The sequence below is a fragment of the Loxodonta africana genome, chromosome 7 (genome assembly GCF_030014295.1).
Source record: "Loxodonta africana isolate mLoxAfr1 chromosome 7, mLoxAfr1.hap2, whole genome shotgun sequence".
NCBI classification, from domain to species: Eukaryota; Metazoa; Chordata; class Mammalia; order Proboscidea; family Elephantidae; genus Loxodonta; species Loxodonta africana.
This window is the reverse complement of record NC_087348.1, coordinates 36,364,915-36,391,009: the sequence shown is the minus strand read 5'-3', so window position 1 is coordinate 36,391,009 and position 26,095 is coordinate 36,364,915. Positions and strand designations below refer to the sequence as shown.

Genomic DNA, 26,095 nt, shown 5'->3' with positions numbered 1-26,095 from the left:
ATTATTAATAGTGTCCTTTTCATTCTCAGAAGCATCTCAAATGTGGATACTTACTTTATGTCTATTCTGCTCCTTTCTGTTTTCCATCTGCTATGGACTGGTTTTTTTGTTTTTTTTTTTTAATGGATTGAATTGTGTCCCCCTCAAAATACGTGTTGTAAATCCTAACCCCTATACCTATGATTATAATTCCATTTGGGAATGGGTTTTCTTTATTATGTTAAGAGGCCACATCAGTATAGGATGTGTTTTAAACCTTTGAAATATAAAAAAGAGCAGATTAGGACAGAGAAGCAAGCAGAGATGAGGGAAGATAGATGCCATGCCACATGAAGATCACCACAGAGCCAAGCGATAAGAACTTTCTCCCAAAACCAGTAGAGAGAAAGCCTTCTCCTAGAGCTGGTGCCCTGAGTCAGACCTTTAGCCTCCTATACTGTGAGAAAATAACTTTCTGTTTGTTAAAGCCACCCACTTGTGGTATTTCTCTTATGGCGGCACTAGATAACTAAGATACCACTGTTTTGCCTCTTTCATTCTGGCTATTTTCTTCTGCCTGATAACTCTTTTGGAGCCCTGGTGGCACAGTGGTTAAAGCACTTGGCTGCTAACTAAAAGGTCAGTGGTTTGAACCCACGAGGCAGCTGCTGGTGGGAGAAAGATGTGGCAGTGCTTCCATAAAGATTTACAGCCTTGGAAATCCTATGGGGCTGTTGTACTCTGTCCTATGGGTCACTATTAGTAGGAATTAACTCAGTGGCAGTGGGTTTGGTTTTTGGTAAATTCTCTTTCACAATTGGGAAACCCTGGTGGTATAGTGGTTAACCTGCTAATCTAAATGTCAGCAGTTCGAATCTACCAGGTGCTCCTTGGAAACCCTATGGGTAGTTCTACTCTGCTCTATAGGGTCACTATGAGTCGGAATCGACTCGACAGCAACGGGTTGGGTTTGGTTTCGGTTTTTCACGATTTCTCTCTTTGCTAATCTTACCTGCTGTTAAACTCAACCATTGAGTTTCTAATTTTTTTTTAAGTTACAGAATTTCTATTTGATTCTTTACAATTTCTAGTCCTCAAAGATTTCCATTGTGTGTTTTATTTAATTGAACATATTCAGCATATTTATTTTAAAGTCTGTGTCTGATAACTTTATTATCTGAATAACTTACTAAGGTTTCTAATATCTCTTGTATCTCCTGGATGTTGGTCATCTGAGTTTGTTTTCATGAATGCCTGCTTTCTTTTAATATGTGCCAAATATTGTATATGAAAAATTGCAGAGATTTATGAGCTGGGATGACATTATTTTCTTTCAGGGAGAAATTAGGTTTATTTTGGCAGAAGTTAAGGATAGGACTTATCCCAAATTGTTGAAGTTGAGTAATGTTTAACGTTTTTCATAGTATGGATCAAAAAAAGAAAGGAAAAACAGAGGATTGTGAAAAAGAGGGAGATACTTGGACAAAAGGAAAAGAAGAGTGACACACAGGGTCTGTCCTCTCTGCCGTCTGTGTTCTCATTTTGTACTCTACTCTTAATCAAACTTCTGTTTTAAAAAATCTACCCACTACTGAATGTAAAATGGTGCAGCCACTTTGGAAAACAATTCGGTAGTTCCTCAAAAAGTTAAACGTAGAATTACCACATAACCCAGCAATTCCTTGGTATATACAAATTGAAGACATATGCTAACATACAAGCTCATATACGCATGTTCATAGCAGCAGTATTCATAAGAGCCAGAAAGTGCAGACAACCCAAATGTCCATCAACTCATGAATGGATAAACAAAATGTGGTATATCCTTTTTTTTTAATATAAAAATATTTTTATATCCATATAATGGCTTATTATTCAGCATAAAAAGGGATGAAGTGCTGATCTATGCTATGACATGGATAAACCTTGAAAACATGCTAAGTAAAAGAAGCTAGATAACAAAAGCCACATTTTTTTTTAATAATTTTTATTGTGCTTTAAGTGAGAGTTTACAAATCGAGTCAGTCTCTCACACAAAAACCCATACACACCTTGGTACACACTCCCAATTACTCTCGCCCTAATGAGACGGCCCGATCTCTCCCTCCACTCTCTTTTTTTATGTCCATTTCACCAGCTTCTAACCCCCTCCACCCTCTAATCTCCCCTCCAAGCAGGAGATGCCAACATAGTCTCAAGTGTCCACCTGATCCAAGAAGCTCACACCTCACCAGCATCCCTCTCCAACCCATTGTCCAGTCCAATCCATGTCTGAAGAGTTAAAAGCCACATGTTTAATGATTCCATGTATGTAAGTGTTCAGAGTAGGCAAATCCGTAGAGATAGAAAATAGATTAGTGGTTCCCAGGGGCTGTGGGATGGAGGAATAGGGGAGTAAATGAGAGTGGATACGGTTATACTTTTTGGGTTAATGAAAATGTTCTCAAATTAGTGGTGATGGTTGCACAATCTACGAATATACTAAAATTCACTGGATTGTATACTTTAAAATGTTGAATTTTACGGTATGTGAGTTATATCTCAATCTTTCCAAAGTGTATAAATCGATTTAAGAAATTCAACCCACTACCTTTTTCAGCATCCTAAATCAGCCCTGATATTCCAGTTCAAACGCTCTAAGTCTAGGTCCGCTTCTTCCCAGCCATCACTATTTCACCCACATGCCTCTGTTCTACCGTACCACTCCCAGTACTCGTCAAGCTCTGTAGCTTTCCAAAACTTGCTGCTTTATACTCAGATCTTGCAAGTCTGATTTTTTTCATGCCTTTGCCGACTCCTGGTGATTTTTTGAGTCCTAACATTGCTGTGGCTGCCCCGAGTTCCTGTCTCTTGTAGGAGTTTAACATGTACAAGCATTCTTCCTCTTAGCTTGTCCATTCTTCCCTCAGATGTGAGGCCTCTTTTACATTGTCATATTATTTTGAGTTACTGGTGTTTTATTTCCACATGCAGTCTGTAATTTTTTTTTTTTTTAAGGTTTTTAAACTATGAATTCATCTAGCTAAAAGTTACAGAGGAGGGCTGTGGGTGTGGCCTGGCAGCAGAGTATTGATGATCCAAGGCTGTGTAAGTTTCCCCAAGGCTGTTTCTGGCTGCCTTCTGCCTATGTTTTAGGGGTTTTAATGGTTCTGGACCAGTTTTTTTTTTTTTAATGGACTTTATTGTTTATATTAGTTTTGTGTTTACAGAAAAATTGTGCAGAAAGGACAGAGAGTTCCCATTTATACCCCCCTCCCTGCACTGTTTTTTCTATTAATACTTTGCATTTCTGTGGTACATTTGTTACAATCAGTGAACCAATGTTTATACATTATTTACTTAAGTTTACATAAGGGTTCACTATTTTTGTTTTTAATTTTTTTATTGTACTTTAGATGAAGATTTACAGAGTAAACTAGTTTCTCACTAAACAGTTAATACACATACTGTTTTCTGACATTGGTTGCCAACCCCATGACATGTCAGCACCCTCCCCTTCTCGACCTTGGGTTCCCCGTTACCAGTTTTTCTGTCCCCTCCCACCTTCTTGTCCTAGCCTCTGGGCTGGTATGCCTATTTAGTCTCATTTTGTTTTATGGGCCTGTCTAATCTTAGGCTGAAGGGTGAACCTCGGGAGTGACTTCATTATTGAGTTATAAGGGTGTCTGGGGGCCATACTCTTGGTGCTTCTCCCGTCTGTCAGACCAGTAAGTCTGGTCTTTTTTTGTGTATGTGCATGAGTTAGAATTTTGTTCTACATTTTTTTCCAGCTCTGTCCGGGACTCTGTCAGAGCAGTCAGTGGTAGTAGCCAGGTACCATCTAGTTGTCTTGGACTTAGCCTGGTGGAGGCTGTGGTAGTTGTGGTCCATTAGTCCTTTGGACTAATCTTTCCCTTCTGTCTTTGGTTTTCTTCGTTCTCCCTTCCTCCAGACAGGGTGAGACCAGGGGAGTATCTTAGATGGCCACTCACAAGCTTTTAAAACCCCAGGTGCTACTCACCAAAGTAGAATGTAGAACATTTCTTTATAAACTACGTTATGTCAGTTGAGCTAGATGTTCCCCGAGACCATGGTCCTCACAGCCCTCCAGGGTTCATACTTTGTGTTGTAAAGTCCTGTGGGTTTTGACAAATGTTTAATTAATGTCATGTGTCCACCATTACAGTACCATACAGAATATTTTCACTGACCTAAAAATGCCCTGTGCCCCACCTATTCATCCTTCTTCTCTCCCCCTGACTTCTCGGCAACCCACTGATCTTTCCACTGGTTCTGGACCAGTTTTGGGGTTATTTTCTTGGCTTTTATTTTTTTTACTATGCATGTAGGTGGTATAACTCTGGCTGCCATACTCCATGTACTTTACTGAAGAATACTTTTGAAGTTTTGAGAATGACTTGCCAACCTACCAACCTTGCCATGATAGATGACAGCCGTCGTTGGTGCTCCTGCAGGATTCATCTAGCCTCTGAGATCAAGGATCACTTGCCTCTGGGGTTTTATGCAAAGGACTGTGTTTCCACCTGCCCATAAGGTTAAGGACTTATCCCCCTGCCCCTACTCCTGTTGTCCTGTGTTTGTTGGAAGAACCTAACCAAGCTCCCTAAGGCTTCAGCTCCCCTGGCATCAGTTTTTTCTTACATCTATAGCTTTTTTTATAGCTTTAACTTACCTCTTCTCTGACACCTGGGATTTCTTAGTCTTTATAGTTTAGCTGTGTCTCAAAACTTTTTTATTGTTATATTTTATCCACATTTTTATGTTTGTAGTGGGAGGAAGAACTGAGCATGAACACAGTCCATCATGTTGTTGGAATTCCCGCTTAGAGATTTTAAACTCATGTTTATCATAGCAGAGTACATTGAACTCTTTGGCTACTTCACTCTGAGGCAAGGCTATCTTGTGATGGGATCTTTGAAATACAGTTAGAGCAGTCATTCAGATGTTTGAAAAATTATGTTTGAAGAAGGGCCACAAGAAGATATGCCTAATTTTAGAAAACTTTTATGTGGGTGAAAATTAGGGACTATAAATTCCCTACCCTGTTATAAACCATTTAATGCAAAGATTTTTGTTTGCTTATTTAAATTTTTTATTTTGAAAAAAATTCATATCTGCAGGAAAATTGTGAGAATATTATGTGTACCTTTCATCTAGATTCACATTGTTCACTCTTTGCCATACTGCTTTACTTTCATTCCCTCTCAATATATTAAACATCATGTAATATAATATATGTAATATATTCTTTTTTTTTCTTTGATTTTTGTTTTTAGCTGCACCGTTGAGAGAAGTTACTTGTATCTCGTATCTCATAAGAACAGGAGCATTGACCAAAGTGTAATTGTATGTATCAAATTCAGGGAATTTAACATTGATGCAGTATTATTGAGTATATAGTCCTGTGTTCAAATGTTGCCAATTGTTACAATATTGTCCTTTACAGAAACTTTATTTTTCCAAGATTGAAAATGAGCTTCTTAGTTCAAGTAGACAGCAGGAGACTATGTGTTTTGCTCCTGTCTGGAAGGGAAATGAGAAGGCAGAGTGGACAGAAGCTGGCTGAGCAGACACAGGGAATACAGGGTGGAGAGGAGGAGTGTGCGCTCTCATTAGGGAGAGAGCAACTAGGAGTACATAGCAAGGTGTACATACATTTTTGTATGAGAGACTGACTTGATTTGTAAACTTTCACTTAAAGCACAATAAAAATTGTTAAAAAAAAGAAACTTTATTTTTTCAACCCAGGAACCAGTCAGGATCAAGTACTGCATTTAGTTGTCATATCTCTTTAGCCTCCTTTAATCTAAAACAGTTCTTCAGCCTCATTTTGTCTTTCATAACACTGACATTTTTGAAGAATTGTTGGTAGCTGCCATTGATTTGGCCCTAGACTCGACTCATGGCAACCCCATGCAAAACAGGATTGGACTGTTGTGATCCACAGTGTCTTGGTCATCTAGTGCCGCTATAACAGAAATACCATAAGTGCGTGGCTCTAACAAAGAGAAGTTTATTCTCTCACAGTCCAGTGGGCTAGAAGTCCGAATTCAGGGTTCTGGCTCCAGCGGAAGGCTTTCTCTGTCTGTCAGCTCTGGAGAAAGGTCTTTGTCATCAGTGTTCCGTTGGTCTGGGAGCATCTCAGCGCAGGGACCTCAGGTCCAAAGGACACACTCTGCTCCCGGAGCTGCTTTCTTGGTGGTATGAGGTCCCTAACTCTCTGCTTGCTTCCCTTTCCTTTTATGTCTAGTAAGATAAAAGGTGGTGCAGGCCACACCTCAGGGAAACTCCCTTTACATTGGCTCAGGGATGTGACCTTTGTAAGGGTGTTACAATACCACTGTAATCCTTTTTAACCACAGGCAGAGATTATGATTTATAACACATAGGAAAATCACAAAATGGAGAACAACCACACATGGCCTAACCAAGTTGACACATTTTTGGAGGACATAATTCAATCTGTTACACATATGGTTTTCATTGACTGATTTTTGCCAGTGAAATAGATTGCCAGGCCTTTCTTCCTAGTCTGTCATAGCCTGAAAGCTCCATTGAACTGTTTAGCCTCATAGCAACATGCAAGCAAGCCTCCACTGACAGGTGAGCTGAGTGGTAGCTGCAGTTGAAGTGTATTTGTAGGAATTGAACCTGGGTCTCCCACATGGACGGTAGGGATTCTACCACATGAACTATCACTGACATTTGTAAAATTTGAGTGTGGTTGATTGCTTTCTTATGTTAGATTCAGGTTATGTATTTTTGGCAGGAAAGCTACACAAATGATACAGTATCCTCGCTACATCACATCAGGAGGGATGCAGTATCAATTTTTCAATTGTTGGTATGTTAGCTTTGATTACTTTGTTAAAACGGCCACCAGACTTCCCTTTGTAATTAATAAGCAATCTGTGGGAAGATTGTGTAAATATCCCACTTGCCAATTCATTAGCCATTTATATAAGTTCTTTTGTGAAGCACCTGTTCAAAATTTTGCCCATATTTTATTGGGTTGTTTTATTACTGAATTGTTAAGAATTCTTTATATATTCTAGATACAAGTCTTTTGTCAGGTATATATGTTGTGAATACTTCTCTCCCAGTCTGGATTGCCTTTTCATTTTTCAAAAGTGTCTTTTAAAGAGCAGAAGTTTTAAATTTTAATGAAATCTAGTCAGTCAGTTTTTTTCTTTTATGCCTTATGTAATTTGTATCCTCTTTTTAAAAAATTTTTGCCTACTCCAAGATTTGTTTCTATGTTTTCTCTCAGTAATGTTAGATTTTTAGACCCTGCTGTGAGGCCCACCGTTGTGCTAGCCTCACTCATATACCCTGAGCTTCTAACTGTCTTTTTGGTACTTGATGTGAGCACAAGTGAGGATCCCTGGCAGTGCCGTGGTTAAAGCACTTGGCTGCTAACCAGAAGGTTGGTGGTTTGAACCCACGCAGCTGCTCCACTGGTGAAAGATGTGGCAGTCTGTTTCTATAAAGATTTACAGCCTTGGACACCCTGTGGGGGCAGTTCTACTCTGTCCTATAGGGTCCCTATAAGTCGGAATCAACTCCACAGCAGTGGGTATGCTCAAGTGTGAATGGGACAGCCAGGAATCACCAGTCACATGATGAAAGCCTCCAATATGGTTGCCGGTGTTTTGCCAGTCAAATGAGGAAGGGACCTGAGGGTGGGGCTCAGTGTTTCTAAAAAGTTAACATCCCGTCTCCTAATTGTATGGAGTTAAATACTAGTCTGAGTGAAATTGGGGACTGGGGATGGGGGTCTAACTGCTTCTTCTATGGACTTTCAAACAATCCTCCTGTTTTCAGCCCCACCTGCCACCTTACTTTAGGAGCTGTTTGGTGGCTCTTAATTCCTTAACCTCTCTTGCATTCCTTGGTACAAATGAGGTTGCTTTCTTTAGAGTTTCCATGACTACTGGTTTTGATTTCACCAAAAAACAAAACAAAACCTTTGCCGTCAAGTTGATTCCGACTGATAACGACCCCATAGGACAGAGTAGGACTGCCCCATAGGGTTTCCAAGGAGTGGCTGGTGGACTCAACTGCCGACCTTTTTGGTTAGCAGCTGAGATCTTATCCACTACATCTCCAGGGTCTACGTCATTATATACCAAATATGTCAAATTACATCATTACGTATCTGCCAAACTACTGAGAATAGTGGCCCAGCCAAGTTGAGACATGACCTTAACCGTCACAGCCAGCATTACTCTGTCCTTACACCTCAGCATTTGTTATTGCCAAACGTACGTTGTTAATGCACAAAATAGTCGGATAGTAGATTTTTTTACTATTGTCACAAATACAGAATGTCAGATAATGAGCAAGATAGTAAGTGAGGAGTGGGCGTACTTTCCACCTTGCAGAGATTTGATGCATGTTGGTTTATGCTTTTTATAATCCCTTTTTTGTCATTTTAATGATGTTTTAGGAGCAACTGGAAATAAACATTGAGACCTTTATGCTTACCCTGTCCGTGCACTTTTTTTTTCCATTATTTTGTTGACATTTTCATTTGTTATTTCCTATTCTGTTTTCTCTGTCTTTGGGGTTTATTTGTAGCTTTTGTATTATGCTTTTAACTGGGGCTTGGGAAGATAGTTGATAGAGCTCTTCTAATTTATTTTTTCGTTTAAAATTAACATTTCAGTACAAAGGTTAGTAAAAGATCTAGATAGAGAACCTGCCTATCGAGTTAAGTGTACTTTTCCCTCAATTGATTATATCACTCGTGTTTAAACTGTGTTATACAATCATCTGTCTACTGTTTGGATGTTGGTGATTGTCTGCAGCCATTACACAACAAAAGGAGAATTTATTTTTTTCAGATAATTGTTTAAAAATATTCTATTCTGGTGCAAGCCTATACGTGTTCCTTAACACATTGGGAACCTCAAAATGTTATTTGTTGTTATGAATTTCTCTTCATGAAAGTGATATATTGAGAACAGTACTAAATTAAAATTGCTATTTAAGGCCCAGGGTTATTTGTTAACTTCCTTAATTCTTGAAGAAAGGCCTTAACTAAATGAGGTTATTTCTCAAACAAGAAAAGCTCCAAGTAGTGAGTCAGGGGAACATAAGTGTAGATGACATTTGGAGGGACAGTGATATTTGTGAAAGCATTATGATGTATAAATATACTTTACATCAAATTAAGCCCTTTTAGAAAAGGGGAGACTTCGTAAGAATGAATCAAACATATATGAGTAGGAACCACATAGATTTGTGACAAATATCTGAAATTACACATAGTAACTAGGTTATGTCTCTTAGGCAAAAAATTTAATAAAGAAGATAGTAAGTAAAAAAAATAATTAAAAAAAATTTTTTTTTTTAAGTAGCTCAGATGAACTTACATATTCTGCAGATTATCAGGAAAGGGGCAAGAAATGTGGAGCTTGTAGAAAAGTTAGAAAAGGTGCAATGTAACTGAGAGACTAGAATGCTCAGAGGTGTTTTTTGTTTTTTTTTTTTAAAAAAAGGCCCTGACTTGAACTAAGTGGTAACCTGAAAGTCCTACTTCTTTGGCTTAGTCCCCATGCAGCTGATATATTGCCTTAAAACCCATCCCATCAGGAAGTCTGCAACCTTAATGTGAGACAGAGGCATTTTGACGGTGGAGACAGTGTTGGCAGTGATCTGCAAAGTTTCAAGAAAGTTAAATACGTGCATTTTCAGGCCCTCTAGACTGTTGTTGTTGTTAGGTGCTGTCGAGTCGGTTCAGTCCCGACATGTAGCGAACCCATGCACAACAGAACGAAACACTGCCCGGTCCTGAGCCATCCTTACAATCGTTATTATGCTTGAGCTCATTGTTGGCAACCACTGTGTCCATCCACCTCATTGAGGGTCTTCCTCTTTTCTGCTGACCCTGTACTCTGCCAAGCATGATGTCCTTCTTCAGGGACTGATCTCTAGACTAGATGGCAAAATTGCAACCTGCTTGCCCCTGTGGCTGACAAGCATATGTGAAACCTATAGTGGGGTGGTACCTGTTAACTATCTGATATTTTTTTGGTTTCTCCAAATGTTCTCCTTTAAGGAATGGCAACATGTTGATCACTTAACACTTCTCTTTCTGTCTACTTGGTTTTATGTCTCCATTAGTAAACTGGAATTATGACATATAAACTGTCTCGTAGCTGAAGTAGTTCCCGAAACTTTGATTAAACTAATAAAATTCATTTTTTGAACATGCAAATTCAAGAACCAGACCCTGGTCCAGGCTCACTGTTTACCAGTTTCGGTGACCAAGAACCTTCCTGATAGTGCCAGCAGGCCTTTCAGATACATGTTCTAAATCCCATCTCCTGTTTTCACTGTTGACTTTGCATGGGAATTTTTAACAGACCGAAGAATTTGCCAAAAGCTCTGGAGCATAGGAGCAATATGATATAGTACTTTACTAAGATTAGTCTTTCAGTAGTTTGCCTGATGTGTACAGTGTAAACTAGAAGAAGGTAAATTAACCAATTACCTCTCTTGCAGATAAGAAACAAGGTCCTAGATTATGGTGTTATCTATGGAAATGAAGCAAATACAGCAAATATAGATACTGTATAGCAAAAGCTGCAGGATTTAGTAACTGATTACCAGTAAAGGCCAGAAAAAAGTTCAGTTGTAGATGTGCCCAAACTCCCTTCATATCCCTTGGGACACCCAAAGAAAAAATTTTGCAAAGAGCAAAGCACAGTGTAACCGTTACATCACCTTATGCTGTAAAGGGTGAATCAACTGCTGAACACCTGGGCCTAAGGGAACAAGCAGCTCTGATGCCTGGGAGATAACTTTTTCTCCAGTGGAGACCTCAACACTTTTGGCTTATTAACTTTAGTGCCACGATTTGTACAAAAATGTATGAGACTCGTTGTGCCATTATAATGTTTGCATTGGTAGATGCATTGGAGAGAATACAGCTCACCACTTTAAAGTGAAAGAAAGGCAACCAAATCTGTAGTTAGGACTGACTTCTCTCTAATCTATAGCTGTGTTCCTTCTGGGCCTTGAGCTGTTTAACCCTTTAAAAGGTCTTTTTCTTTTTACTTTAACGTTTGTTAGTGTTCTTTTTAACCAAAATTAGGAAGATCCAAAGTTGGGTATACATTTCAAATGCATTCAGACCTACACATGATGGACCTCAAAAGTTGTCATTTGTAATTTGGATCACTTTAGGGCATTAACCTACTTGAAAATCAATCTGAAAATGTTCATGATCACAGTGTACTCTGTTTCCTGTACCATCTTATTCCAACAATTATTTCTTCTCTTGCATGTTTTATTTTTGGGGGCATGTTTTATTTCTCCTTTAGTGGTCCCCCCCCCCCCCCCCATAGATTGCTCCGATATCCCTGTAGGACAAAATCCTTTCAACCAAGAGCCTGAGATCTTTCCCTATCTAACTTCTCGGAAATAGCTGAGTGCATTCCTCACTCCCACTCTAAGGAACCACCCTCTAAGAAGTCATTATCAACACAATGCCAAGTCCAGTGGCCTTTTCTCTGTGGAGGAAAGTCTTCTTTTTGCTTGATTTCAATGAAAATGGCTCAGAAACCATTTTGCCTATTTCTCTGATTAGTTCTTGTCTCTGTGCATTACATTTTTTAGTTCTTTTACTTATTTTCCAAGGGTCTTTGTTGTTTTCTTTTTCTCTTCTCCTCTTTGGTGGTTTCATCTATAGCTACAGTTTTAACTATCACTTCTTTTTGGAGAATATCCAGTTTTAATCTCCAGCCTTAGCCTCAATCTAAACCTTTTCTGTTAGTTCCTGACTCACCATTTTCAGACTGGTCTTCTAGTTTTTTTAATTCAATCTGTTAAATAAACTGAACTTATTTGTTTTAACAACAACAACAACAACAACAGAACCTTTATTCCAAACTCACACTGTATATAAAAACTGAGATGGATCACGAATGTAAATGTGAAAGGTAAAACAGTGTTTCTAGAAGAAAATGTAGAAGAATGTCTTTATGACTTTGAGATCAGCAAAGATTTCTGTAACAGAACACTGTAAGTTCTAATTGTAAAAGAAAAGATTAAGAGGAATACTACTTGTTAGTAAAAAGAAATGAATTACTGACCCAGGCAACGACAAAAAAGTACATACTGCATGATTCCATTTATATAAAACTCTGGAAAATGCAGATGGGGTTCTATAGTGATAGAAGGCATATCTGGTCATTTGAGGATGAAGATGGGAACTGAGGAGGGGCTGCTGCTGTTGTCAGGGGCCACTGAGTGAATTCTAACTCGCAGCGACTCCACATGGCAGGTCAGAACTAACTGGCCCATGGAGTTTTCAGAGAAGCAGATCACCAGGTCTTTCTGTTGTGGAGCTGCTGGATGGGTTTGAACTGCCAACCTTTCCGTTAGCAGCTGAGCGCTCAACTGGTATGCCACCAGGGCTCCCAAGGAGAGGCTAAAGGCGGGTACTACAGAGGGGCATGAGGACACTTTTGGATAGAGTGGATATGTTCACTATCTTGTTTGTGCTGATGGGTTCACAGATATATACATATGTCAAACGTATCAAATTGTACGCTTTAAGTGTGTTGTTTGTCATTTATACCTCAACAAAGCTTTTTTTTTTTTTCTTTAATTCTATAAGAAAAGGCAAGCCATAAATGGGGAGAAGATATTTGCAGTATACAAATCCAAAATACTGGTATCCAGAATGTACGTGTACTTGTGTGTGTGTGTGTGTGTGTGTGTGTGTGTGTAGGAAACCCTGGTGGCATAGTAGTTAAGAGCTACTGCTGCTAACCAAAAGGTCAGCAGTTCGAATCCACCAGGTGCTCCTTGGAAACCCCATGGGGCAGTTCTGCTCTGTCCTATAGGGTCACTATGAGTTGGAATCGACTCGATGGCAACAGGTTTGGTTTGGTTTTGGTATGTATGTGTATATATATATATTCACACATACATGCACACCAAACCAAAACCAAATCCATTGCCAATATATAATTACAAATTAATAAGAAAGACAACCCAGTTTTTAAAATCGGCAAAAGATTTGAACTAGCACTTGGCAAACAAGCATAACCAAATGGTAAGCATATGAAAAGGTGCCGATAGGAGAAGTGGCAGTCATCAGGGAAGTACACATTAAATGAGATACTACCACACTCCTACCAGAATGGCTAAAATTAAAGAATTGGCAGTACCAACTGGTGTTAAAGATGGAGAGCAACTGGAACACTGCTGGTGGGAGTGTAAATTGGTACAGATACTCTGGGAAAATGTTTGGTAGTATCTATTAAAGCTGAAAATACGTATACCGTGTGACTCAGCATTTCCACGCCTGACTTTACCTCTGATAGCAGTGAATGTTTATGTTCACCACATGACACGCAAAAGAATATAATGGCTAAAACATGAAACAACTCAAATGTTGTCAACAGTGGAATTGATAAATTGTGGCATATTCATAAAATAGAGTACTACTTAGCGATGAAAAAGAATAAACTGCTACATACGGCAATATAGATGAATCTCACAGACATAGTATTAAGTAAACCTGTTGCTATTGAGTGGATTCCAACTCGTAGCAACCCTATAGGACAGAGTCGAACTGCCCCATAGGATTTCCAAGAAGTGACTGGTTGATTCGAACTGCTCTGACCTTTTGGATAGCACCCTGCACCTCCAGGGCTCCTAAATAAACAAAGCCACACACAGAAGAATTCATACTGTATGATTTCACTTATAAGAAATTTGAAAACAGACAAAACCGATCCATGGTGATACAGGTCAGAATAATAGTTTCCTTTGGGTGGGTTTATTGACTGAAGGGCCATAAAGGAGCCTTCTGAAATACTAGAAATGTTCTCTATCTTGCGTCATTGTTACACGGGTATATACGTATATATATATATATATATATACCCGTAAAAATTTATTGAGCAGTATGTCTAAGATTTGTGCACTTTACTACATGTAAATTATACCTTAATAAAGAAAATGTTTTTTTTTAAATCTGTACTCATTTTCTCTTCTAACTCTCCCCATTTGTTTCCACGTTTCCTTAAAATTAGCTCCTAGTCTGTCTTTCCTGGTTTTTGAAACCCTATTAAACTTGCTTCTCGGGTACCCAAGTTTTAAAACCCAGGCTCTCTTTTGTTCCCTTTTTGTAGTTTTTGTTCTTAAATCCTAACAGCTCTTCCTGTAAAATGTCTCCCACCCATACTATTTCCAGATCATGCCTGTGCTAGAGTTTTAGCCTTAGCCACAAGTCTGAATTATTGCCAAGGATCTAAATGATTTCCCTGTTTTTCCTACTCAAAACTGTTCTATATTATGCCAGCAAAGCTATCTTTTTAAAGCACCATTCAGATGATACTTCCACTCTGGTTGTGTCACTTCTCAAAAGCCTGGAATAGGCTCCCACTCTGGCACTGGGGTCACAATGAGTTGGAAGCAACTTGATGGCAACAAACCACAACAAGATGCAGGTCAGGCTCTAGCATTGCATTCTAGACCCTCCTGGTCTGTCCCCAACCAGCCTTACCCCATCTGTGTGCAATCCTTTGGAAAACCCATTTTGCTCCCTTTTGCTTATGCCTCTTTGTTCATGCACTTCTCTCCCAAAGTGCTTCCTTCCTTATGCCAAACCCCATCTCAAACCATTTCAACCTGGGAGGTTCATGGTGTGCTTCATAAAATCCATGAACCCTCTGAAATTATATGCAAATGTTTCCATATATGTGCATTTTTTTGGAGAAAGGATTTTTCTTACTATCAGATTCTCAAAGGGGTCCATAAACCCCTCCCCCCCTCAAAAAAAAGTTAAATTGATTTAGTGGTCTTTTGAAGGAATACAGTTAATGAATTTTATGTTGATTTAGCAGAATTTTGTCTCATTCAAACTTCTTAGTCCTTAGTATGCTGGGTAATAAAGCATTTTTACATAATTTTTTTTTTTTTTTAATAGCTCGAAGTTTTAAATTCAGGTAAATTGTCTTATCCTCATCCATTTTTTTAGGTTCCAAGATAGAGCTTCTTGTGTGGAATTTATTTTCCTCAAAAGATAATTTCTACATCTTAATATTTTTCACTTTGGTATCTTTAGAGGGAAAAAATAATTTTCCCTCCCACTCCCACTTGACTATTCATACAGCTAGCATACAATATCATCTCTGTATGCTTTGATGTAGCAATTCCTTTTTAAAGATATTAGTCACTTTTTTAATCTTTTTTTTTTTTTTTTCCTGTTTTAGATTCCTATAGGCAATGGAAACTGATCTCAATTCCCAGGACAGGAAGGACCTGGACAAGTTCATTAAGTTTTTTGCCCTCAAGGTAATATATCTGTTCTCTTGAGCCTAGAACTCTTGGAAAGAACTTCCATGCTTCTCTCTTCTGAGAACCCTCTTTGGAAATGTAGCATAACAGCTTGCAGCTTGCCCATTTTAAGGGATACTTCTGTCTGTTGTAAACCAAACTGTGAAGATTGGGGGCGGTACTGGGGGTGTAACTAAAAAGTAGCTTCCAATTTTCCACAGCGACTTGTTCAAAAAAAAAAAAAAAAAAATTTTTTTTTTTGCAAGGCTGTTTGTAGAAATGTCAAGCTATTCTGCCAGATTATTGGCACAGTATGTTCCCTTGGGGTAGGAACAAAGACTGTGAATCGGAATGGTCAGCATTTGGGGCATGTTTTCCTAAGCAACAAAAAAAAAAGCAACAACTTACCCTGAAATGCCCAACTTTCATTTATTGTTCCCCTCCTGGGAAATAGGGAATTAAAACTGAGTTTTGAATGCTTTAGAAGTTATACTTTCCCAGACCTAAAATAACACCATTTTCACCTCTATAACTCCTTCCTCTCAACCACTGCCATGCTAGAACAATCCATACAATACAAATTCTGGTTATGAAATTATTTGGAAGACTTTTGCCATATGGGCCAAGCAGTATGAATAATCATGGCAGTTCTTAGTTTAAATCTACTATGATTACATAAGCTTGTGGCAGTGAATATTTAAACCCATAGTTGGACTTGTTTCTTTAGGAAAGTCATAGCCACCATGTGCAGCTTTCCTTCTGCCATGTGAGGATAGCACACATTCCAAGCTCAAACTGTAATTCCTCTAACTGATTGGCATTGTGCTCTCGGGACGGTTTACAGTATTATTATTACTTTTTTATGCATTGTTTTGTCTTTTTTCATCTGTTCTTGACTGTTTTAAATTATACCCTTTCCTGAGGTATGAATAAAAAAATTTTTTTTTTTTTTTACATTATACCCTTTCCTGAGGTATAAAGAGTTATGATTAATTGGTATCTTTTTAACCCTGTATTGGATCAGGAGCCAAATCAGTTAAGACTTTTCATCTTTGCTTTTTTTGCTTGTTTGCATTTTTTAGACTGTCCAAGTGATTGTCCAGGCTCGGCTGGGCGAGAAGATTTGTACTCGTTCATCCTCATCCCCAACGGGTTCAGATTGGGTAAAAATCCTGTTCTTTGCTAATGGGTGTACTGTGGTGTTTGTCACAGGAATGAGTTTAAAGTTCTCAAGCTCAATAGTATAAAATACTGTTTATAGTATTATTAAATCTTCATGTTAAAATATCTAATTCTCTTTGATCCATTCACTTGGAGAATATGTTCTTTATCAAATGTTAGCCCTGGATTTATTTGGTCCTTGTCTTCTAGCTGTGATAGATGAAAAACTAAGTCCTTGGAGGACAAAAATAATACTTTGTTAACTAACCTTTGTAATAGATAATTACCTTTCTTAACCTGAGACTTGGGCCTTTGATGCAGGATATCTCTTATGGGGAAGGGAGAGGTGAATGAATGTCCTCCTTAATCAAAGCAATGTCTGCATTACCCATCGTAAAGCCTTACTTTATGTTTCCATAATGTTCCTTGTGAGTGGTTAGGATACAGAAGTCCCTTTTGTTTTCCAGTTCAACTTAGCAATCAAGGACATCCCAGAGGTTACACATGAAGCAAAGAAGGCACTGGCAGGGCAGCTGCCGGCTGTCGGGAGGTCTATGTGTGTGGAAATCTCTCTCAAGACTTCTGAGGTAAGGTTAAGGCCAGAATGGTGTCTTAACTCTGCACTCGATGTTCACATTCTGGTCCCAACTCTGTTCTTGACCTTATTCCTTCTTCTTTCCCCGCTGAACTTCTCATCATTCTCTGAAGAGGTTATGGTTTTTATATTTATCACTCCATCCACTTGGAATAGGCTCTTTGCCCTTATAGTCAGATAACATGTTTCTTCTCATCCTTCAAGAGACTCTCTTACTTTAGAAAATCTCCTTCTAGTGGGAGAGGTAACTGTGCTCTTTTTAGACTTCGTATGCTTTGTTTATAGTTATGTCTGTAGAGTATAACTTGCTGTATTATGATTTTTTTAAATGTATTTTTGCTCATCTTGCATGTTAGGATTGAGGCAGATATTATTATTTATATGTTTATTAATCTCTTTCCACTACTAGACTGGGAAGTAAAAGGCGAATTGACATGGGAGCTTTGAAGCTTCAGGTTCAGATCTCAGCTGAGTAATTTTGGTCAAATTACTCAACCCCACCCCCACCAACACCCCCTAACTAAACGACACTTGACACATCTTGCGGGGCTATAATATTTTTTCATTTAATCCTTATTTGGAAAGTGTGTAACCTAATCTGACATATATTAGGTAATCAACACATTTGTGTTCTTGAGGTCAACAGCTATGTAGTTTCTCAAATTCTTTTGAAGTGAGATAAGGTATAGATAAATGATCATCTCTGTGTCCTCAGTGCCTAGCACAGTGCCTGGGATGACATTTAATAGGCTTTCAAATTTTGTTACATGAATGATGTTAATGTTTACTCCATGGAAGCCGTAGCACTAAATAATATAAAATTTATATATTACTCTTTATTTAATTACAATTTATACTAGGATTATTTTCCTAATATCCATAGAGGGTCCAGAAGGAATCTTTAAAGAATTCTTTCCTCTCCCAGGCAACATTTCCTAGGAAATCTAATTATAAACTGTTCTGAAAAACCACATAATTGCTTTGGACACTCCCTAGTATCTAATCATCTTTTTTGAGGGGAGGGGGCATGGAATTCAAAGTTCATCCTCTTATTTAAAGCTGACAGCTTGATGAGAAGGATATATATAAAGGAGACATATTTAAATTTGACCCGGAAGAAGTGAAAGTCAGATCTCTACTCCATGAACCAACCCAAACTTACTCCCAAACCTAAGAGAATAGCCCTCTTCCAAATGATTTGTAAAAAGGTTACTTGTGTTCAAAGATATGTGACTATCCTGCTCAAGAAATGACACACAAGATGTTACTGAGTTGAGGGATTCTAGCTTATCTTCCAATTCTTTCCCATCCGCTAGGCTAAATAAGTCTGTTTATAGAGATGAACAATTTGGCTAAAGACATCAGACAGTGAAAAAAAGATTAAGTAAGGAACCCATTAAGTTATTCCTTAACTGTGAGCTTACCTAAAAATATCTCCTATAGAGCTGGAGGGAAGGGCTTGTCCATCATTTGGAAAGTGTCAGTCTTTCTGAAGGGCAATTTGGAAATGCACATCAAAAAATTTAAAAACATTTATACTCTTTGATCTAGCAATCCTAATTCTGGAAATTTGCCTTAAGAAATTCATTCAAAATGGGTGCATAGTTTTAGCCTCGAGGCTGTTTATCACAGTATTGTTTATGGTAGTGAAAAATCAGAAACAGCCTATATGTCCAAGAATAAAGGGGCTGATAAAAGTATAGGTTCACCTGGTAGAATACTATGCAACCATTAAAAATGATGGGAGATTTTTTAATTATACGGAAAATGTCACGATGTATTTATTAAGAAAAAAGCAAGTGATAAAAATAGTATGTATAGCGTGACGTACGTACTATTTTTTATTTAGAAAAATGGCTGGTTGAATTATATGGTTATATCCAATTTTTTTTTTTCTTTTTGCTTATCTATAATTTTCAATATTTTTATAGTAACCGTATAGTTCTTTTGGAAACCCTGGTAGCATTGTGATTAAGAGCTACGGCTGCTAACCAAAAGGTTGGCAGTTCGAATCCACCAGGTCCTCCTTAGAAACCATATGGGGCAGTTGTACTCTGTCCTGTAGGGTCGCTATGAGTCAGAATCAACTTGACAGCAGTGGGTTTGGGTTTTGTTTTGTACAGTTCTTTATAATAAGAAAAGAAAGGGTAGTTAAAACTAATACTAATAAAACTGAACTGTTTTTCAATTGTCCCATCTATAGGGAGATTCCATGGAGCTGGAAATTTGGTGTCTTGAAATGAATGAAAAGTAAGTGTTTCTGTCTCAGGGTCCTTGGTTGTGGTAGCTGAGGGGTTAAAGTAGATGACATCTTGTGAAAAGCAGGGCTTTGTTATCAGAGTCAGGGAGGACATTCTAACCACTTAACAAAGCCATTTGGTCTTTGCTACAATTGGCTTCAGGCTTGGCTTCCAGCCTAAGCATAGCAGTGACCTTCAGAGGGAGTGCCAGTCCAGAGAGACTCAGACCCCAAAGGGAAAGGAGCAGCAGAGAAAGCTGAAAAGGATTTGTTGTTTTCCCAGAGCACAGATAGTTCTCTGATGAAATCCCTGGCGAGCTCTTGTGACATGACTACTCTATTTTGTCTGTTTTCTGGGTGGCAGATGTCCAATAAGATTTCCCCTCACTATTCCTTTTTAAAAACTGTTGGCCATGGATTGGAAATGCATGTTATTTCCCTCCCCCATTTTCTTCTTTCAAGGCAGATTAGCTTTCTTCCTGTCTGAAGCTTTAGTTTTCAAGAAGAGTGTATAGGAAGATTGAGGAAAAATTGAGAAAAAAATATATCAAAAGAAAAATCTTAGTGGTAATCATGTGTGATGTGGGAGTTATTTTTCTTTCTTAAATAGAAAGCAATTGCCAGGTTATAATCCAAAATTATAGTGCAAAACAGACTTTTCTCCAGATTTCCTATTAAATGTATAGAGGTAGACAGCTCATAAGATGGTCTACTGAAATTATGTTTGCACCTTCAGTATATATAATTACAATATTGAATTACTGCTTTTAAGTGTGTTCTTTTATTTCTTAGAAAGATAACCACTTCAAAGCTAGAAAAAATATATTGGGTGCCTTTTTTAGTGCTCATCTGCCTGTGTCTAATTCATGAAAAAGAAAAGCTTTGGTTTACTTTAACAACCTGTTGATAAACTGACAAAGAACTCTAATTATGCCTTTTGTTCAGAACATGTTTTAATAATAAATTTAATATTATACAGCTCCAGTGCATAATTCGCAACCATCTCTTTTGACTGTAATACTCTCTGAATGGTGTATTTAAACTATAAAGCAGATTTTATTCCATCAGAATTCATGAATAATGTTACCAAATTCATCTCAGTCCATAGACGGAACTCAGTAATACCTCTATGTCAATTGCATTTCTGTTCTTTGCTTTACATTAGTTTAGTAGAGAATGCTGACAGTGTCTGTGTGCTCCTCAGGTGTGATAAGGAAATCAAAGTATCCTACACGGTATACAACAGGCTGTCTTTGCTCCTGAAGTCTCTCCTTGCTATAACTAGGGTGACACCAGCCTACAGACTCTCCAGAAAACAAGGGCATGAATATGTCATATTGTACAGGTAAACAGCGTAGATGCTTTTCTTCTTGAATTACTTATCAGCCTCATCACTCTGTATTCTGTGATTCTTTTCTGGACAGATGACTGCTTGGATGGTTGATGCTCTAGCTTTAATGTGATCGTCTATCCAGCCTCCATTATGAACCTCTGTCCTAGCTATCCTCAGTTTTTCCAGTCACCAAGTTCATTGTCCTTTGGCCTAGACACAGTCATGATTCCTGTGGAATGGATTTTGAGTTCCTACTTATATACATGACAAAGGGGGAAAGGAGCTTAAGACTTAAAAAAAAAAAAGGCTATCCTGTCAAGATTCCACAGCCTTCTGTATTCCAGGTTAAATTAAAATTTTCTGTCTGTAACAACTGAACTCAATTTAAGTTTTTCATTATAAAGAACTGGCTAACAGTTCTTTGAGGTACACAGTCCCTGCCATGGTGGTGTTTCTAATCTAATGGGGGAAACAGTTTGGTACATGGCATAAATACATAATAAAAGCAGAATTTGGAATCTGCGTAGTAGTATCAGGAAAAAAGTAGGAGAACAGAGGAAAGAAAAGTTCATTGTGGTGGGAGAAACAGGACAGGCCTCATGGAGAAAGTGGCATTTGAGCTTGACCTTGAGGCAAAGAGAATTTCAGCTGGTAGAAGAATGATTGTTCCAGGTAGAGAGTACAATGGATGGCAAGACATAGAGATGAGGGGGCGAAGTATGACCTGTACTCTGATTGTCAGATGGTCCAAAGTGTTGGAGTAGAGGGTATGAAGGAATGTGAGAGAGCAGAGCACTGAAGGCCAAACCAGAAAAACCAAACCCATTGCCTTGAGTTGATTCTGACTCACAGTAATCCTGTAGGACAGAGTAGAACTGCCCCTTAGGGTTTCCAAGACTGTAAATCCGTGTGGAAGGAGACTGCCACATCTTTCTTTCACAGAGCAGCTGGTGGATTCGAACCTTTGGGTTAGCAGCTCAGTGCTTAACTGTGGGGTTCCCAAATCATCAATGAGTCCTTTCTTTTACATTAGTGACAAGCCCTTGGTTTTAGAGGAAGGAATTTAAGTGTATAGAACTGATTTTTAGAATTACTTTAACAGGATGGAGGGACTAAGGAGGAGAGACTAGTTCTGTTGAAACAGTCCATTAGCTGAGAATAGTTACCAAATCATCGTTTAATTTTCTTAGCACTAATCAAGCAACCCTAACCATGTTTATTTTTCCAAGTCTTTAATAAAGTTTTCTTGTCTTCTCTGTTATCTTCCAGGTTTAAAGTTGAGTGTTTTGTTTGAAAATTACTAGACTTTTATTCAAGTATAATGGAAAGTGTCTTTCTAACTCTTAACTGCCACTTACCTATGCTAAACCCCCTTTCCCTTTGGTTCTTTTATAAGTAGCCATCCTACACTGCTAAAGTAATACAGTATTGCTCACTCTTTGTTTTTCAGTTAGGAGTGCTTTTGGATGCATATAACTGTGGCTTAAACCATAGAGAAGTAGATGGTCTTAGAGATAGATTTGCGTTTTTTTCTTTTTATACTATTGTCAGCATGTTAACAGTATAACCTTAACACCACTGGAGAATAGCCTTGTCTGTTTTTTAAGCTGTATTACCATTCTATTTTTGTGATCTTGTCCCTGTAGAATTACTGATAAAACAACTTATTCTGAATTTGCTGTTCATTAAGACTGAATTAAAATTGTATTGTCTGCTATTTGTGAAGAAAATTTTAGCTTAGCACATAAATGATATAAACAGGTTAGCTAAGAAAAAGTTCAGCGTAATTAGGTTATTTTAATAAGCACTTCAACTATATTCAAATGAGTAGTGAGCTGATAGCCCTTTATTAAGGAATAACCAGGGGTATCTCTCTTTAGCAACACTTCATTAACATTACTTTATGGCAGGGGTCAGCAAACTATGACCAGCAAACCAACTGCTTGTTTTTGTAAATAATTTTTTTTTTAGAACACACTATGTCCATTCATTTACTTATTGTCTGTGGTTACTTTTGTAGTACAGCAGCAAAGTTGAGTAGTTGTGACAGACCATGTGGCCCACAAACCTGAAATATTTACTCTCTGGCCCTTTAAAAAAAAGTATGTCGACCCCTGCTTTATGGTGTCTGTCTCTTTCATGCGTCTATTTTAGATATTTATTATAAATCTTTTCTCCCATACCAGACTATAATCTGAGATCTAGGAGTGTCTGGTTTATCATTATCTCGTCCCTAACGTCTAACCATGACTTTGTACATTGTTGGAGCTTAGTATATATTGAATAAACCCACGTGTGTGTTAAATTTTTAACAGTATTACTTGAAAAATATAGAAACAGACTTTAAGTATTTTGTAACTCAGACTTTTTGGTAATACAGACTGGCCTTGCCGGGAAGACTCATGGGAAGGTTCTGCTATGTTTATATTTTTGTATTTTCAGAATATTCTTATTTTCTTCATTTCTTAACCAATTCTCTTCTTGTCCATCTTCATGCCAGCAGCTTAATCGAAGTAGTTGGTAGCATTATTGTTCCCATCAGGAGAGGCTTTTGTGCAGATGAGGAAAGAAGGGGTTGTTTTGTTTGTTTGATTGTTTCCAGGTGGTTTGCCTATAGAGGCTATTAGAATAAAGATTTGGGTAATCCTTCTTTTTCTTCCTTCCCTGCAGAATATATTTTGGGGAAGTTCAGCTGAATGGCTTAGGAGAAGGTATGTATGAAAGTTGAAACACATTTGTGGTATTTAGAGCTCTCCTGACTTCTTGGTTGCTATCTCTAATAATATGTAGCTTGTAATCTTAATACGTATACTGCAAGTAAGGAAAAGATCAGAAAGCAGGTTTATAGTCTAAGGAGTTGCCAGAGATAACCAAATAATTTCCCCAAAAGTTCCAACAACTCAGTACTTTTTTCCTCTTTATATAATTGTCTAGTTTCCTAATTTTCTCCAACGAGCATGTTAAATATTTCTGATGAGCACCAACAATTTTGAAAAATTAGAAACAAAAGAAAACCTCTGGAAGGCCCTGACTTTTCCCTATACCTAGTCTGGGGTGGCAGCTTGGGTGGGTATGTCATTTCATAAATTGAGGTGTTTGTATGACAAATCCCTAGTGCCTTTTCACTGTCTCATCGGGCATGTGACATATCCGGAGAGGATCGGGTAGGACTTGCTCAGACTTTAGGACTAATATCTGTTATACCTCTTTGAAGGTGGTTTCATCTAGAAATAGAATGCTGTTCCACCTGTCAGTATTGGGTCAGTGTAGAATAAATTGAAAGAGAAAAAAAAAATACAGAGAGAGAGAGAAGACATTGAGGCTGCTGCACTCAAGGTGCTAAGTAGCACCAGAGATTGGACACGAGGCTGAATGACCTGGGGAAAGGCAGACTGGGAGCAGTGCCAGTGTTCTTTGGAAAAAAAGTAAATAACTTATCTCTTCTCCTAGGCTTCCAGACAGTTCGTGTTGGAACAGTGGGTACCCCTGTGGGCACCATCACTCTTTCTTGTGCTTACAGAATTAACTTGGCATTCATGTCTACCAGGTGAGAAAGAACTTTGGAATCCAAAAGAACTCTGCCAAAGATGTTCAAGTCCTGTTCTTCCCCCACACCCCAACACCAAGACTAAGCTTACAATTCACCTTTGCTGGTGCTGAACGCAGCCCCTCAGAAGAATAAAAATCAAGAGAGAGAGCACAGTTACCAGACTGGAGAATCTGAGTGTCGCAGAACCAATTTGTCCTCAATGTAGAGTTGTTGGTTTATATTTGGGGGGGCGATAACTAAGGCTCTGGTAGTGGCTGCCAACAGATACAAAGTGAGGAGCCCTCTGAGGACTTTGGGAGGCTGGAAAGGCATTCTAACGAATATTGCAATCTGCTTATTGCATTGCAGGCAATTTGAGAGAACCCCGCCTATCATGGGGATTATCATTGATCACTTTGTGGACCGTCCCTATCCCAGCTCCTCGCCCATGCACCCGTGCAATTACAGGTGAGGAATGTGAAAGGTGCTCTCTCGAAAGCATCCATTTTTCAGGGGCAGATAAAGTATCTTTATCAGAATTCTTGGATGGACGGGGGGTACTAATGGAGACCCTACGTGGAGTGAAATGGAAGTGCTAGCATCCCTTCTTGCTGCTGCCTGTTAGGTGTGCCAAGACTTGGGGCGTACGGAAAGGCTCAGAAAATTCGTAGACATTTTGGATGTTGATGGTAGTGATTGGACTTTTCTCACTAGCAACTTACTTAGGGACTACAAAGAGTGGCAGTTATTTGTGGAATGTCCTTTGGCAAATTAAATGGTCTTCAGGTTGCCATCTGGTACAGTTTAATTATTCATCAGAATAAAACATCTCCAGGCCTAAACCTGAGAAAACACAATTGTCTGGAGGTTGGATGTAAGTTCGTGTGATGGACTTCTGAAGCTGGATAGGCTGAAGTTGTCTGTAGGCTCTAGATGTTTCTTTCACTGTCTATTTCTGACAATTCTTTGAAGACCTGGTCTGGCCCCCAACATTGGCCCAGAAAAATTTCTCTCAAACGATAGATGAGGTAAGATATTTGGCTTTAAAAAAAGCTTTGGTCAGACCTCTAGTTGCTGCTCTCCTGAAAATGTTTTGAAATGGTTTATCATGCCTCTCTTGCTGCTGTGAACTCTACAAGGAGATGTTTCATTTTGCTAATTTTGACTTTTCCATTTTGGCATGGATTCTCTTATACTTCATGCCTGAAAACAACTCCTGTCATAGCTTCCCTCCTTATCTAACCTCCCTTTGCATCCCTTCTGAAGTTGATTGCTACCACCATAAAACTTTTTCTTTCCCCCCCCCGCACTGCAGAACCACTGGTGAGGACACTGGAGTTACGTATCCATCTGTGGAAGACTCTCAGGAAGTGTGTACCACCTCTTTTTCCACCTCTCCTCCATCCCAGGTAGAAGAAACAGGTTCTGGGGCGACAGGAGTTATATGTGGTACATATATGGGGCCTATGAAATGGTGTCAGACTTTGGATACAGTACCTTTTGGTGGTGGCGGTGATTGTTTTGAGGGAGTTATTTTGAGGGGTGGCGAGAGCCTTCTTATCCACCTGGTAGTAAGTATTTCAGTGTTTCTAGTCTATAACCATTCTTAAGCCACAGGATTACATGTAACCTTTACTTTCTTGGTAACTTCTTAAAATTCCTAGAAAATCGGTCACAGATTTCCAGATGCAGTCTGATGCCAGGGAGGTACTCTAACCCTACACTTATTAATGGAGGAGTTACTGCTCTTTTGAAGTGGTAAATTTGGTTTCTAATACTGGAAGAAGGAGCCCCAAAGGAACCAATAATTATTTAGCATAAAAATGCCAGTAAGAAACCAGTAGTACAGTTTTTCTTAATAATTACAGGTTTCTACCTATATGTACCCTATCTGGACCTTTTAGCCATTAACTTTTCCACTTGAGTCAATATTCAGTGTCAAACCCAATTTTAGTAAAA

At 38.5% G+C, this 26,095-nt stretch overlaps 1 protein-coding gene across 12 annotated transcripts in view; it reads left to right on the top strand.

The window, feature by feature from the left end:
* Positions 1 to 26,095, top strand: part of ATG13 (autophagy related 13) — a 43,161-nt gene that overhangs the window by 5,192 nt on the left and 11,874 nt on the right. For 5 of the 12 annotated variants that reach the window (XM_064288191.1, XM_023550656.2, XM_023550653.2 and 2 more), the window contains 11 exons: positions 4,308 to 4,513; positions 5,256 to 5,325; positions 15,216 to 15,297; positions 16,362 to 16,442; positions 16,908 to 17,027; positions 19,239 to 19,285; positions 20,479 to 20,619; positions 23,278 to 23,318; positions 24,058 to 24,154; positions 24,506 to 24,604; positions 25,452 to 25,545. In XM_064288191.1, the coding sequence (XP_064144261.1) occupies positions 15,229 to 15,297; positions 16,362 to 16,442; positions 16,908 to 17,027; positions 19,239 to 19,285; positions 20,479 to 20,619; positions 23,278 to 23,318; positions 24,058 to 24,154; positions 24,506 to 24,604; positions 25,452 to 25,545 (789 nt within the window). In that variant the 5' untranslated portion in view covers positions 4,308 to 4,513; positions 5,256 to 5,325; positions 15,216 to 15,228. Of the gene's footprint in view, positions 1 to 4,307; positions 4,514 to 5,255; positions 5,326 to 15,215; positions 15,298 to 16,361; positions 16,443 to 16,907; positions 17,028 to 19,238; positions 19,286 to 20,478; positions 20,620 to 23,277; positions 23,319 to 24,057; positions 24,155 to 24,505; positions 24,605 to 25,451; positions 25,546 to 26,095 lie in introns of those variants that run through there. The other 7 variants (XM_023550657.2, XM_023550654.2, XM_023550651.2 and 4 more) reach the window with 3 other exon arrangements.